At 33.5% G+C, this 14,540-nt stretch overlaps 1 protein-coding gene across 1 annotated transcript in view; it reads right to left on the bottom strand.

Moving 5' to 3' along the window:
* Nucleotides 1-14,540, bottom strand: part of LOC118203327 (uncharacterized) — a 94,862-nt gene that overhangs the window by 65,825 nt on the left and 14,497 nt on the right. Inside the window, exons 5-6 of the mRNA XM_085814405.1 lie at nt 13,339-13,521; nt 11,158-11,280 (exon numbers count right to left, since the gene is read on the bottom strand). Coding sequence (XP_085670531.1) covers nt 11,158-11,280; nt 13,339-13,521 — 306 coding nt within the window. The remainder of the gene's footprint in view (nt 1-11,157; nt 11,281-13,338; nt 13,522-14,540) is intronic.

Below are 14,540 nucleotides of genomic sequence, written 5' to 3'. Positions count from 1 at the left end.
AGGACTTTGAAACTGATCAAAACATTCAATAAAGCAAACAAATAAAGGTTTCTGGGGAATTTTGATTCCCTTAAGATCATAAATGCTTCATTTTTTCATAAATCACAAATTCATATTTTTGATTTTATAGTTTCTAGATGCCATTTTATTAGATTTAAACTGATGAACTAATATATGGAAAAAGCTAAGTTGATCAGAAAAATCAGTTGGGCATATTGATCAGATATTTGCATGTAGTATTTGATGTGGATTCCACAGCAACAGGTTAAAGCCGAGTATAGAAAGAAAGAAAGCTCGTATTTATAAGATAACAGAAGTGTTGAAACCTCACATGGAAAGTTAAATTGCTGATCATTAGAAAGGGATTTGACTGAACCTTCAACAACAGAGATAGCTTCCCCTATTGTAAGCGTGGCAAAAAAAGATGGAAGTGTACATATGTGTTGTGATTACAGAGGACTTAATATGGAAAGTCAAATTATTCCACTTCCAGTGCAAAATGCAGAGGAGCTTTGATGTAACACAAGGGTAGCATATTATTTGTCTACACTGGATATTCTTTAAAGGGTATTAGGAAATTCCCATGGAGAAGTACAGCAGACATCTTACAAGTGTCTTATCTCCAAAAAGTTCAAAAGTCAGTGTCAATGAAAAGTGATGTTATTTGGATTATCAGGTGCTGTTGCAACCTAAGAAAGGGTTATGAATCAGGTTTTTAAATACAATAGTAATGACATAGAAAGTTTCATTGATGACACAATTATTTATTCCTCAACATGGAAAAACATATTTATAAGGTATTTTCTCACTCCTCTCAGCATGCCTTTGTGGTGTCATGGTAGCACACTCAGCGTATATTCGAGAAGTCCGGATTTGAGTCCCAGTGAGGGCACTGAACATTTTTTGCATCTCCTGCATCTTTTTTCAATGCAGGAGATGACTACAGTGTGCTCAAACTAAAAAAGATGGCTGACAATAATTCATTACCACCAGAATTATGCAACTGGGTCCTCTAATCCCCAGCCGCTCTTTAAAAGGGAGAGCATATAAGCATTTCTTCTCTCTTTCCAGCATGCGTTTGTAGTGTAATGGTAGCACACTTGATGCATATTCGAGAGGTCCAGGTTTGAGCCCCAGTGAAAGCACTGAAAAATTTTCATATCTCCTGCATAAAAAACCCTAATGCCTCTACATATTGCATGCTGAATACTTTATAGATAATTTGGAGAAATGCTCCTTCGCCAAGTAGAAATAAAATATTTAGGCCATACAGTAAGCTCTGGTAGACATGGCCCAGATCCTGAGAAATTACAGGTGGTTCAAAATTTGAAATCACCTAGAACCAAAAAGGCTTTGAAATCGGTGTTTGGGTTGTATAATTATCATACGGCATATGTTAATGATTAAGCAAAAAAGCAAGAACTTTAAATGCTCTTATGAAAAAGTCCACATCTAATGAGATCTTGGTGGAGGGATGCAGTCGAGAAGGTATTCCAAGAACTGAAAGATGCATTATGTATGGCATCATCCCTATATATTGCTGTTATACAGGAAACTTTCATAATTAATACAAACATCATCAATAGGTACTAGAGCATGTTTCCTACAATGACAATGAGTATAGAAGAGCTAGAAATGTTAACTAGCCAAAAACTAACTAATGAACAATCAAAATGAAGTACTATTGAAAGAGAAGCATATGCAATAATTTGGGCCCTAAATAAATTCAAAACATGGACATATGGCAATAAAACTGTGTTGCATACTGACCATAACCATTTTGAAATATCTGACCCAAGAAACACTTTGTAATGCTACGTTACAAAGGTGGACGGTAGCTCTATCTAGATTCCAGGTGACAATTATGCTTAAACCGGATGCAAGAAACTCGGACACATGCTGTTTTGATTCAAAATCACACTTTGTTTTATATCCAATTTATTTCATTTACGAACACATACATATAAATGTGATTATTTACATGCAGAGTTTAGTATAAAGATAAAGTGATCAGTACATCTTAATGACGAAAAAACATTTAGTATTTCAGTAATGTAACTAACATCCTTTCCTCTTTTGCACTGCAGGCACGTTTTCTTTAAAGCAATGCAAAATGAAGTAACGAAAATGCATACATATAATAGACATAAAACTGAACATGAAGGAAACTGAAAACACATGACATGAAACTGAACTATGAACTGTAAACGTGTGAATATAATACCAAAGAACAATGAACACACAAATTATATTACAATTATCAAAGTCTATGAAAAAAGTCAATAACAGTTCATAAGTCCATACGTTTAACAGGCACAACTCGACCACCACTGCACGTTACCCTTACACTCTGTGGAATCTTGTTATCACAAGTTTTTGATTCTGGACAGTCTCAGGTTTTTGAGGTACTTCAATGAAGTTGTCGGCAGAAGTAAGCTCCAAAGGATTAATTCGCTGGAGCGGCTGTATGATTTTACCATTGGCAACTTGTAGTTTTTCAACACGTTCAATATTGTCTTTGCCAGGAAACAGTTCAATTACCTGGGCTACAGGCCAATTTATCTGGTTTGGATTCTCTGATCCAACTAGAACAATTTCTCCTGGAGAAATCGTTTTTCTCTGTGGAGATAATTTAGGATTTCTTATTAATTCTCCAAGATATTCTTTATAGCAACATTTTCATAGATTTAGCCATAAAGTATGAAGATAACGTACACGTTTTAGTAAGTGCTGAAAGTTAATTAAATCCAAATCAATGGTTTCTTGTTCCCCTTAATCTTGAATAAAGTGATAGTGATAGCAAGCATAGTAAGTGGTTTCAATTCCTTAGGGTCGTCTGACAAATATGTCAATAGTCATCCATTTATAGTGGCTTCACAACAGCAAAGTCAACATTTCTTCATATGTGGCAAAGGATTTTCCCAAACACTTTCGAAGAAGTTCCTTGATACAGCGAACCATTCTTTCTCCAAACCTGCCATACCATAGGGCTGATGGGGGGCTGAATATCCACCTGATTTTCATTACAGCACATTATCTTTGAATGAAATCCCAGTCTAAAGATTTCAAAGCGTTTGCAGCTCCTGTGAAGTTGGTACCATTATCAGTATAAAGAGTAGAAAATCTTCCTCTCCTTGCCCAAAATCTGCATAATGCTTGCATAAATGCTTCAGTGGTCAGGGAAGAAGCTAGTTCCAGATGAACTGCTCAATAGACAGCACACTTGAAAAGGACGCTTTGCTCCCTCCACGCAAGAAAAGAGGTTCAGCCTCATCTGCACCAGTTACTTGAAATTCTGCAACTCGTTGTATTCTGTCAGGAGGCAAAGGTGCTGAATCTGAGTTAACATTTCTTGAAGTCAGTTTCTTGCATTGTGTACAATGTTGTAAAACTCTTCAAACAACTCTCCGTCTTTTCAGAATCCAAAATCTTTCTCTTAATTGCGTTATTGTTGTTAATACTCCAGCGTGCATCAAAGAGAGATGGGTCCATCTCTCTAGAATAGGATGGTCTGGAAAAACTATAGGACATGTAAAATCCTCTGGATCTTGACTAAGAATGAGTCTTGTCTGAACCTTCAGAATTCCATTTTCCGTGTAAAATTGTATCGTAGTATTATACTTCTCCCGTATTTCAGAAGGCCATTCAGACTGGATGATTTTTATCAGAGTATTTTCTGCCCTTTCAATCTCTTTACATGAAATCTCATTTCTCAGCTTCATAGAGTTTGCCTTGATGTTGTTACAAAATCTCAAAACATAAGCAGTCACATGGAGAATTCTTTTGTAGCTCGAAAAGTACAGAAATCTTTCACTAAATTTTTTTCCTTCTCAGTAACTAAATTTGTGACAACTGTTTTGCATCTCTCCAGAAATGCTTCCTCTGGAACCGATAGTTCCAATATTGGCCAAGACTCTTCCCTTCCATACAACCAAGTTGGTCCCTGCCACCATTGACTCTGCAGAAGGTCCGACCAGTCACAAGTTCGTGTAGGTAAGTCTGCTGGGTTGACATCTTCAGGAACATGTTTCCAGTCATCTATATTGGTCAGTTTCCTGATTTCTTTCACTCGATTTCCAATGAAGGTGTTCCGTGGTTCTGTGTTTGCAATCTATGCCAAGACGATCATTCAGTCCGTCCAAAAATATATCTTCAAAGGAAAATTCAAAACGTAATATTGTTGAACAATTCTAGCTCCTATGACAGCTCCTAAAAGTTCCAGTCGCGGAATTGTCGGTCTCTTAAGCTGAGCTATTCCAGCCTTTGCCAAAATCATTGAAACTTTCACTTCTTCCCTTTCCTCACAGTGTAGAAATGCACAGCAAGCATATCCTTGAGATGAAGTATCAGTAAATATGTGTAAGCTGGCAATTTTGAAAGTTCCATACAATATCTTTCGAGGGATTCGACATTTCTGAACAAGATCTAAATGTTTAGCCCATCTTCAATAACGTAATTGCAAATCGAATGGCAACTCTTCGTCACGGTCTAACTTATTTCGCCAGGCTTCTTGGAGTAGTAACTTAGGCAATAGTGTCGCAGGTGAGGTAAAGCTTATGGGATCATATATGCTGTTAACAACAGAAAGCAACATTCTCTTCATTACAACCTCACTAAATTTCATGTCAGCTTGAGAACCAATGCAGTAAAGTTCATCGGTTTCTGTATCCCACTTAAGACCAAATACATTTTAACTTTCCTGACACTGAAGTCCAGATTGAGCCCAATATCTCAGTTTAAATGACGCTTCATTCATTATTTGAATAGCTTGAGATTTCAGTTGCTCCAGTTCTCTTACGTCAATGACACTTGTGACTAGATTGTAAACATAAAACCCTTTTCTCAATTTATCAATCATATTTTGAAGGTTTTCAGTTTGGAATTTCTGCAATCCTAAATGATATTTTATTGTGGCATTCAGAAGAAAAGGATGGAAGTGATGCCAAAAAGCATTTGGCAGTATCTAGAAATCTTAAGTTTGGTGCAATCAGCATCTTCCCACCACAAGAACCTCAGTACATGTCTGTCTTCGGCCCTTAAACCTATTTGCAGAAAAGTCTGCTTTATATCGGCAACTACTCCTAAGGGCCCTAAAAGGAATCTCAGCAGTAGCGGCGGCATCTGATATATCAGATTCAGTCCAACACTCAAATACTCGTTTAAAGAAGCATATCCAGGCCGCTTGAAAGAAGCGACAAACACTGGGCGAACTTTCATAGTACTGCTGGATGGCTTGATAACAGGCCTATGAGGGACATAATGACTGAGCTTAAACAGGACATAATGACTGCTCCATTGGAACAGTTTCTATAATGCCTTCTAATTTCCACTGTAGGAATAGAGCATCATAAGCTTTGAAGTTATTTTAATTTAACAAACGTTTTTTGTTACTGTGCCAAGTTGCGATTCAGCTATATTGTACTTATCATAAAGAGCAGGATGCCTAGCTAGCCATGGCAAGCTACTTCATAACATCCAGCTTCACATACCCTTGAGGTTTTCTTGAAATGGATAAAAGTTTCTTCTTCAAGAAGAATCTTATTTTTAATTTCTACAGGATCTGTAATCCTTAAAACTTCTAAATTCCATATCTTCGACAACTCTAAATTTTGAAGATTTAACGTGACCAAATTAACCACTTGCCTTTTCATGCTTAGTCCTAAAATTTTCCAACCTAATAAAAGTCTATAGAGTTTAAACTCCAGATATAAGTACTTCAATTCTTCCAGCTAAAATACTTCCAAGTACATCGGCTCCTAGAAGAACTCGTATAGGTGGGGTATCTCTTCCAACATCAGTCAGTTTTATCCCTCGAAAAGCAAGCTCAATAAGCAATGTATTCTGGGTAGCATTGAACAAATTTTCTGTTAATCAAGCAGAGACACTGAAGAAGAATACTTTCGATCTAAACTTTCAATAGTTACTGTTTATCCATTATGCTCAGCAGCCGGAGAAATTCCTCCGCCAAACAGTCCTTGAGATAACACCTCCTTTCCGGAAGGAAGAAGATTTAACCCAGCAGCTAAGCTCTTGTCAATATAGGAACAATGTGATCCATCATCCATTAATGCTCGAACACAGATTTCTTTGATCCTGTAATCTGAACGTGATTGTTTTCAAATATATTTCATGCTCTGAATGAAGATTTGTCAATAGTCTTTGTAGAATTTTGTTTTCAATATGCTACTTTGTCCTTTGATGAGGAATTAATATCTTTACGTAAATCTGGGCAAAGTAACACGTAATGCCTCCATACACAAATTAAACATTTCACACACCACTGTGACACCTTTTTGCCATATGACCAGGCTTAAGGCAAACAAGTCAGCATCTTTTGTATATAACTAGCGATTTCCTCTTATCTAGAGTCATCTTGGGAGCTTTCTTACAGTCTCTACTAACGTGTGGATGATAACAAAAAATACATTTAGCCTTTTCCTGCATGGATGAAATAAGAGCTGAAGCAGAAGGGATATCATTTCTTGTAGTATCAACTTCCCTTTTAACCGTAACTTGAGTTCTGAAACCTGATCGAGCCAAATTTATCATCTCTTCTGATTTGACTTCATGGCGAAAGCACATCAGGTTTTCCAGGGATCTCTGACTTGTAGCTTCTGCTTTATCAATATTTTCTGAAATTCTACTCCTTTCCCACACTTGCAGAACATTTTCTGGCAAACATGACTCCACCAATGGCTCTAAAAAGTTAGCAAATTTTTCTTTTGCGCACCCTAAACTTTCCAACGCTCTTAATTTGGTCTCTAGCATATCATAGAGGGTGGCTAAATCAGGGACATTCTTCCCAGCCGTAGCAATTTTCAGAACCAGTGAAAGGAGATCTCCCGGCCCAATCTTAATTTCAGCTGTTGGATGGCCTTTGGATAATTTTCAGCTGTTATTGGGAAACTGGATATTAATCTAGCAGCTCTCAAATCAGGCACGATAGACTGGTGTAAATACTGGAATTTGTCTATAGCAGTCAGTTTCTCTGAGTTACGTATTTTTGAAAAAATACTCCAAAATGTTAAAAAGTCTTTGGGGGATCACCCGAAAACATTTTTAATTCAAATTTAGGTAATTTTAATTTTACCACATCACGCTCTGCAGGACTTTCCAAAAAAGACCCAGAATCTTTACTTAATAGCTTTTCTATCTTTGATTTAAGCTCAAGATAATTATCTCTATAATCCTCTGCCGCCTCAAAATCGGCTTTGTATTCAGCAACAGCCTCAGTATTTTCTAAAAGTAATGACGAAATGTTATTTTGAATCTCATCTAAACATAAATATTTACCTTGTAACTCAGCATTCAAAACGTTCAGCTTATCGCCACCTTTGACGTCTACTTTCCTCGGCAAATATATTGCTTCAACTTATTCACCGTAGATGTAAATAAAGCTCTTAACAACTTTTGTTTTATTTTCAGAGCATCCATATTTGTATTTACACTTAAAATGATTCATAACAAATTCTTAATTTCTATTTATACTGAAAAAATTAAAATGTTTATACTTTCTTAAACTTAAATCACTTTATCATCGACAGCATATTGTATACTTATAAGCAGTAATTTAAATCATTAGTACCTGTACACTTTCATAATATCAAATTCTGAATTCTTCAAATGCAGAATACAAACTCTGTCGTGTCTTCGGATGTTAGTTTTGTTTTGATTCGAAATCAGACTTCATTTTATATCTAATTTATTTCATTTACGAATACATACAGATAAATGTGATTATTTACACGTAGAGTTTAGTATAAAGATAAAGTTATCCGTACATCTTAATGATGAAAAAACATTTAGTATTTCAGTAACGCAACTAACTTAACTGCTGCTTGCTTAGAAGAATGGGAATTCCCCGATCATAACATCTGAAACTGGTTGCCAGATTCATACATCAAACTTAATTGCAAAACAAAATAGAAGTCACAGCAGATACTACAAATCCTACAAGATTGTGTGAGTGACAAATAAAAGACAAAAAGGGGGGAATAGAATGTGAAAACGTTTAGTCCTGAAATGCCAAAATATTATACTGGAATTATTATTGTTATAGTTACTGTAACTCTAGGGAAGGAAATGTTCATTGCTGAAATGTCAAAGAATTCTATATTATTATAAAGCTTTTATTATTATTGACACTTCAGGGAAAAAAATATCAGGACAAAGAAATAAAGGCGATGTTTTTACCTCCATGTGTCATGGCAGTCTATCAGGCTATGGATCAAGGAGTTTTAAAGACTTTAAAAAGAAATTATTGCAAGAATTTTTAGTCAACTTTAATTGATTCTATTAATCTAGGAAGAGATATGATGGAGAGCTTGCAAAGTTTGAACGTAAAGCCTATTACCTAGCTCAATCACAGGAAAGTTTCAGCTCGAAAACCATTGCAAAATGTTAGGACATTTTGTTAAGTGAACGTGAGAGATAGTAAGAAGCATCTCCAGAAAGTGGTGAGCTTGAGAAGGCTGATCAGGAAGATGTGCTGTCTATGCTAAAAAATATGCATGATGAGATGAAGCAACAGTGGAGGATTTGAATGAATGGTTTTTCTTAAGGTGAAGAATATGAAGTGACAGATGAAAAAATTATTAATATGGTACTGAGTGATAAAGACACAGAAGGATAATACAGATGAATGATAAAGATCATTAGAAGATGAAGAAATGATGGCAGAAAGCAGGAACAGAGTTTCTCACACTGAGGCAACACAGAGCCCTGGAGATAGTGCTGAAATATGTAGGAAACATATTTCAAAACTAAAGGACTCTGTTCTCTGTTCAAAACTCTGTAACTCTGTTCTCTGTTCAAAACTCTGTAACTCTGTTCATGAAGTTTTCTAAAAGAAACTTCATGAACAGAGGTTTTACTCTTACAGGGACTGGAATATCTAGCTGGGATAAAACATCAAACAGCCTGTAAAACAAAAGACAATTGCCAACTTTTTTTTATCAAGTCTGATTGTTCTTTGTAGTATATCAGCATAAATTAGCAGTTTGTTCAAGTTACTGTTATGTAATTTTTGACATAACGAATGTATTTAGTCAGTTTTAAATATCATGTTTATCACTTTCTTTATCAATTGTTCTTCCTGTTCATCTGACCAAGCCATAGCCTGTTTAGATGAAATAAACAACTCTATTGTGTTACCACAAAAGTATGTAAATACCTGAAGAAAATTTAACACTAAAAAGTGCACATGGTTAAAGGATGATATGAACTATAATCTCAAATGAAGAAGGTGAAATTAGTGCATGCAGGAATGATAAAATATGTTATGAAAGGAGACCAGTGACCTCAAAGTACCTAGTCTAAAGTAAAAAAGCTACAATATTAAGAGCATGCAAGAGTATTTACTAATATAATTCCATTCTAGATTGGAAGGGGGTGAGGGAGAAATCTGCATATTTAAAAAATTATCTCTGATGGTCTCAAAGCTTAACCTCTTAGCTAGACGTGCAAATAATAGAAACTAAACACAAAAACCTTGTGTAAAACAAATGGTAAATTCATAATCAAAACACACAGAAAGTACATAGCTCAGATACCAGATCACTTCAGCACTTCCCTTTAGTAGAATTACTTATGTAGTAATGCTGTTTGCATTAGTAAATAAGTATGTCCCATGGTAATTATTCAAGTAATTCAGTGAATTCAACAGAGACTTTTACACCTCCTTCAAGGGAGTTGGCTGATTTTACCAATGAGCAATGAATGGCCCAGTGCAAAAGACTGAGTAATGATACAGTTTAATTGATGTTATTATCAAAAAGACATCCATAACCATCACTGAGACAACAACAGGCCATGGATGATAATTTTACAGTAAGATCATATGATAGTACAAGCTGCCACATCTGCACCAATATATTCCGTATTTGCTAACCAAAACCAATTACCCTCATTTCTTGGATGTACAATGTCTCAAAGCATTATTCTTAGAAAGTTATCTGAAAAATAAATTAAGAGATCTGTAATAAAGATAAAGAGATCTGTCGTGATATCCACAAACTCCAGGATATAATAGCAAAACAAAGTGTCACAAATATTAAAATTAAAATACATTAATTTAAAACTGTATCATGTATAGTGAAAAATAAAATTTTTTTTGCCTCTGATAAATACAGAATTTCTATGTAAAGGAGGAGATGCAGCTAATTTTGCTTAATTTAAGTCAATGTGGAGCAGTGGAGTATATATCCATCACATCTGGTATTTATCACATAAGTTTATGATATCAGATCACTTTCTCAGGCATCTTTTGCAGCAGTTTACCACAACCTGTTGTCTGTTGAGAGCCATAAAATTTCCCCTTTGCATTACAATATTGACAAATATCCAAGTTTTTCCTCAAACAAAAACACATATGGAATTGGGATGCTGATTACAGCCATCTTGCAATGTATGTGAACTTCCTGAGCACTTATAAAATATATGGCAAGAAGTTCTTTAGTAGATATTTGAGGTTTATATGAGTCTATGCCAGACCTAATGTTTTCAAGTATTGCCATTATAGGCAGCTATATAATTCACACTAACATTCTGTTCTAAATATAAGTTTATTTAACAGAAAGGCTCACTGCTGTGACTTTAATGATTTTCTCTTTGAATGTCAGGTCAACTGCAATTATTATCACACACAATCTTTTAAGATTCATGAACAATTTTTTTTTTTTTTTTTTCTTTTTGGGTAAAATATTTTTAGAAAATTTGAAAATCTGTCAAGCCTAAATTTTTCAAAACATCTGTGGTTGAAAATAATTTCATTTCTTTTCAGACTGTATATTATGAAAAGGAACATATTAATATTACAAGGTTAATACACTTTAACGTGTGAGTAAAGTCAAAATATAAATAAAGACTAAGCACTGATTAAATGGACATTTAACAATTAATATTTTAATCACTATCTTTTCAACTAATTCTTTATATTTTCAACAAATTATTATGTTCTGCTACTAAATTTTAATAATGAATGTTTATCAGGAATCACAACATATCTTAATTTGGTAATCCTTTTATATAAAATACTTCCAAAAACCATTTAGCAATTTGAATTCAGAACAGATTTACCTTCATTTGTAAATAAAGCTGAAATAAACTTGCCATTAAGAGATATTTCATTTTGATGGGGACTCAAAGCATGTTTCTTACCAAATATTTAGCATATTCTTTGCCAATGCAAAAATAACCTTCAGTTGTCTCAGGATCACTTTCTATTTCATTTAGAAAAGCAGAATTCAGATTTAAGTTGAATTCTTCACACTTTCTGTAAACCTGAATAATATATACATGTATGTTTAATTAACATATTAATACCTATGTATTAAAAATGATATTTTTATTAATTACAATAAAAGTGCTATCAAAGTATAACTGATGCAGTTTTTATAGAAATTGTTGAAATTAATATGCATAAAATTCAAGTATAAAAAAAGCAAATAACATTTTTCTATAACTTCCGGCAAAAGCTTAGTATTCTTTCATTACTAACTTTTAGTTAAAGGCAATAACTGAGAAAAATATCAAATTTTAGTAACATAGAATAAAACTTTCATTAATAGGAATTAGGATGATCTGCTGTGTCAAAAGATAAGATATAACTGCATGAAATATGGAGTTAAACAGCAGCATGGTATAAAACATAAATTTTGATAACAATCATATGAGATAGCACATAAAAAGTGATATTTCATATTTATTTCCATTTTCTCATCAAATTTTTTTTATCACAAATTTCGATTCACTTATTAAAAAAGATATAAACAAATGAAAAAAAGTAATATTTTGCCATGAAAATGTAGTAATCATATTTATGGCAGTAAACTTTACTAACAAACACATTCCTCCCTGAGCTAGTTTGAACAACTGATTTTTAGTTGAAATTTCAGAGGGGAAATTGTGTTAAATCGCTTTTGTATATGCATACATAATATTTTGAAAAATTGAGAAAAAAATTGCTTTAGAAGATCTTCTATTTTTTCCTTTTCAAAATCAGAGGAAGACTTTGTTTGTTTCTTTAAAAAATAAATGTCTATTTAGCTAACATGCACGAAAATGGATTTCTCCTTGAAGTCAAATTAACCACATGAAAATGATAACCTACCAATGCAGATTCAGGCAAGCAAGATAAGATTTCTAGAAAAGTTTCCTTTGATGACAAATGGAGGGTAATTTGGGAGATCTGATTAAACTATAAATGCTGATTTATTTATTACTGAAATTTCTATTCTTAGTTCATCACTTTTGTGTATAAGATTAATCTGGGTTATCCCTTAGATAAGGCATTCTTTTTTTCAACTAAACTGAAAATCGTAATAGGAGGAGATAAATTACTTGCATCAATTCGTTATAAAAGCAGGTAATAATTTTACCTTGCTCTTGTTTTTAGTGCAAGTTTTGAAAGGTGTACTTCAATTTTAACAGTTATTTTTTTTCAAAGTTAAAGGAAGTGATTACGGAGCATACTCGACATATTTTGACTTATGAATTCAATTAAATAATTATTAGTAGGAATATTAATGCAGTATTTGGGGATTAGAAAATAAGCATAAGTAATGTTTTCAAAAATTCGAAGTCAGAAACACAGCCTAGAGCACAAGCTTATTCCTGCAGGAACTGTACAGTTCGATGAGGATGTCCTGCAAAGCCTGGTGGGAAAAAATACCATCCTAACTGTTAGGAACTAGCAGAGGATGAAGAAGAGCACATATTAGAAAGAATTTTATCTAAATTTTGAAAAATAAAAGACATATAAAACACCTGCATAAACAGGGAAAAAAAGTCAATGTAAGCTCAGGCAATTGAAATAAGAAAAATAATCATGGGGGGGGGGATTTCAATTCAAAACTAAATTTTAAATTTTGAGAATAGAGAAGAATATTGCTTTTTGAATGAAATGATAAAATGTAGAAAAAAGGAGTTATATTTTCTATGCAACGGTACTGTACTATTACTAATCAGTACAGACATGCTTTCATTTTTAAAAATATTTTGTTGAAGATAAATGCAGCATTTCCTGTCAACTTTCTTGCATAAAATTTTATTAAAAAAGAACTGAGAAGAGAAAACCAAATAATGTTAAGACAGAAGGTTTACTGCATAATTTTCATCTTAATAGAAAAGTAAAAATTATAAAAAACAGTATGAGAAAACAGACAACTCTTTACGATTTCTTTAAATTATACTAGAATTTTCCACATTAATTATAAAAATATATGAATTATACCAATTATATAAATGAGTAATGATGCTGATTTAAATGACACCGGCATTACACAGACTATTACTCGTATTATGAGAAAGTAATTTTAGCAACAAATTAAATCAACCAACCTTTTTCATAAATGACACCACTTTTTCCTTCTTTTCTGTGAAAGTACACATTTTAGAATATGTTTCATGCGAAACTTCACTATCCTTGAACTTGAAATAAGAAGACTCTATTTCTGCTATTGTTTGAGTATATTGGGATTCTTCCACAGATATGTTTTCAAATGCTTCGTAAGCAGCAATATGCTGATGGAGAAAACAATAAGACTATGATGTAAAGGAAGTAAATTAGACTCAAAGATTAATGATTGTTTGAAAGCATTTTGATCCAATAATTTTAAATTAATTTTAATAATTTTATGAAATGAAATATGAATATTTAAAAAAAAGTTAAAACCAGAGGGCATAACGGTTAAATCTTGAACCAACCTAATATCTCAGTTGTCCAAATTTATTTTGAACATAAACCCATGAATTAAAATTTAATGGTTTTGCATTTTTGATTGCAGTGCAGAAGAGACAAAAAGTTTACCACTATATAATTCTAAGTTAGAAGCTGAGAAATATGTGAAGACTGTGTGTTTATCCAAGGTGTGTGTAGTCCTGATTATTGATGAAACCAGTAGCCATGATTCTTGCCAGTATGGTGTGGTGAAGTGATGCATGGGATCCTAACATGGAAAATAGTTGTCAAAGACTAGAAGGGGAATAGGAATCTAACAAAATGTCCCATACAGCATTTGTTTGAAGTATCGCATACAGTTGTTGCAGTCATGTAGCGGCTGACTTAAATGAATAACAAAGTAGAATGTATCAATTTTAGCTAGTCAAGTTAATCACCTGTTCTTCAACATATGTTTTTCTTCACATATCATAGATTGACATATCCTGCTCATCTGCTTTGTTGAACTCAAAGAAAACACCCGTTAAAATTTATGTTTTACTTACAGCAAGTATTCTGCTTTGGTAGGCAACCAAGTTTTACACTACATATCACTCTCAACAACATGAAAAACTAAATCAACAATAACAAAGGAAAACTAAATCAACAATAACAAAATTTTTTTAAAGAAAATCAGAACTGGAGTAATCATCAGTGGTCCCACATTCTCTTTAGTGATGAGTTAAGGTTTAGTTTAATACCTGATTTGAAATGTGTTTACATCTGGAGGGAGTTAGGAACACAAAGTCTTTCTTCAGACAATATGGAATACGAACATTTTGATAATGCATGTGTGATGGTATAGGAAGGAACCATGATCAAT

This window comes from Stegodyphus dumicola, chromosome 4, assembly GCF_044657685.1.
Source record: "Stegodyphus dumicola isolate Sdum_Otavi_A_Nest chromosome 4, ASM4465768v1".
Lineage (NCBI taxonomy): Eukaryota > Metazoa > Arthropoda > Arachnida > Araneae > Eresidae > Stegodyphus > Stegodyphus dumicola.
This window is presented reverse-complemented; position numbering and strand designations above follow the sequence as displayed.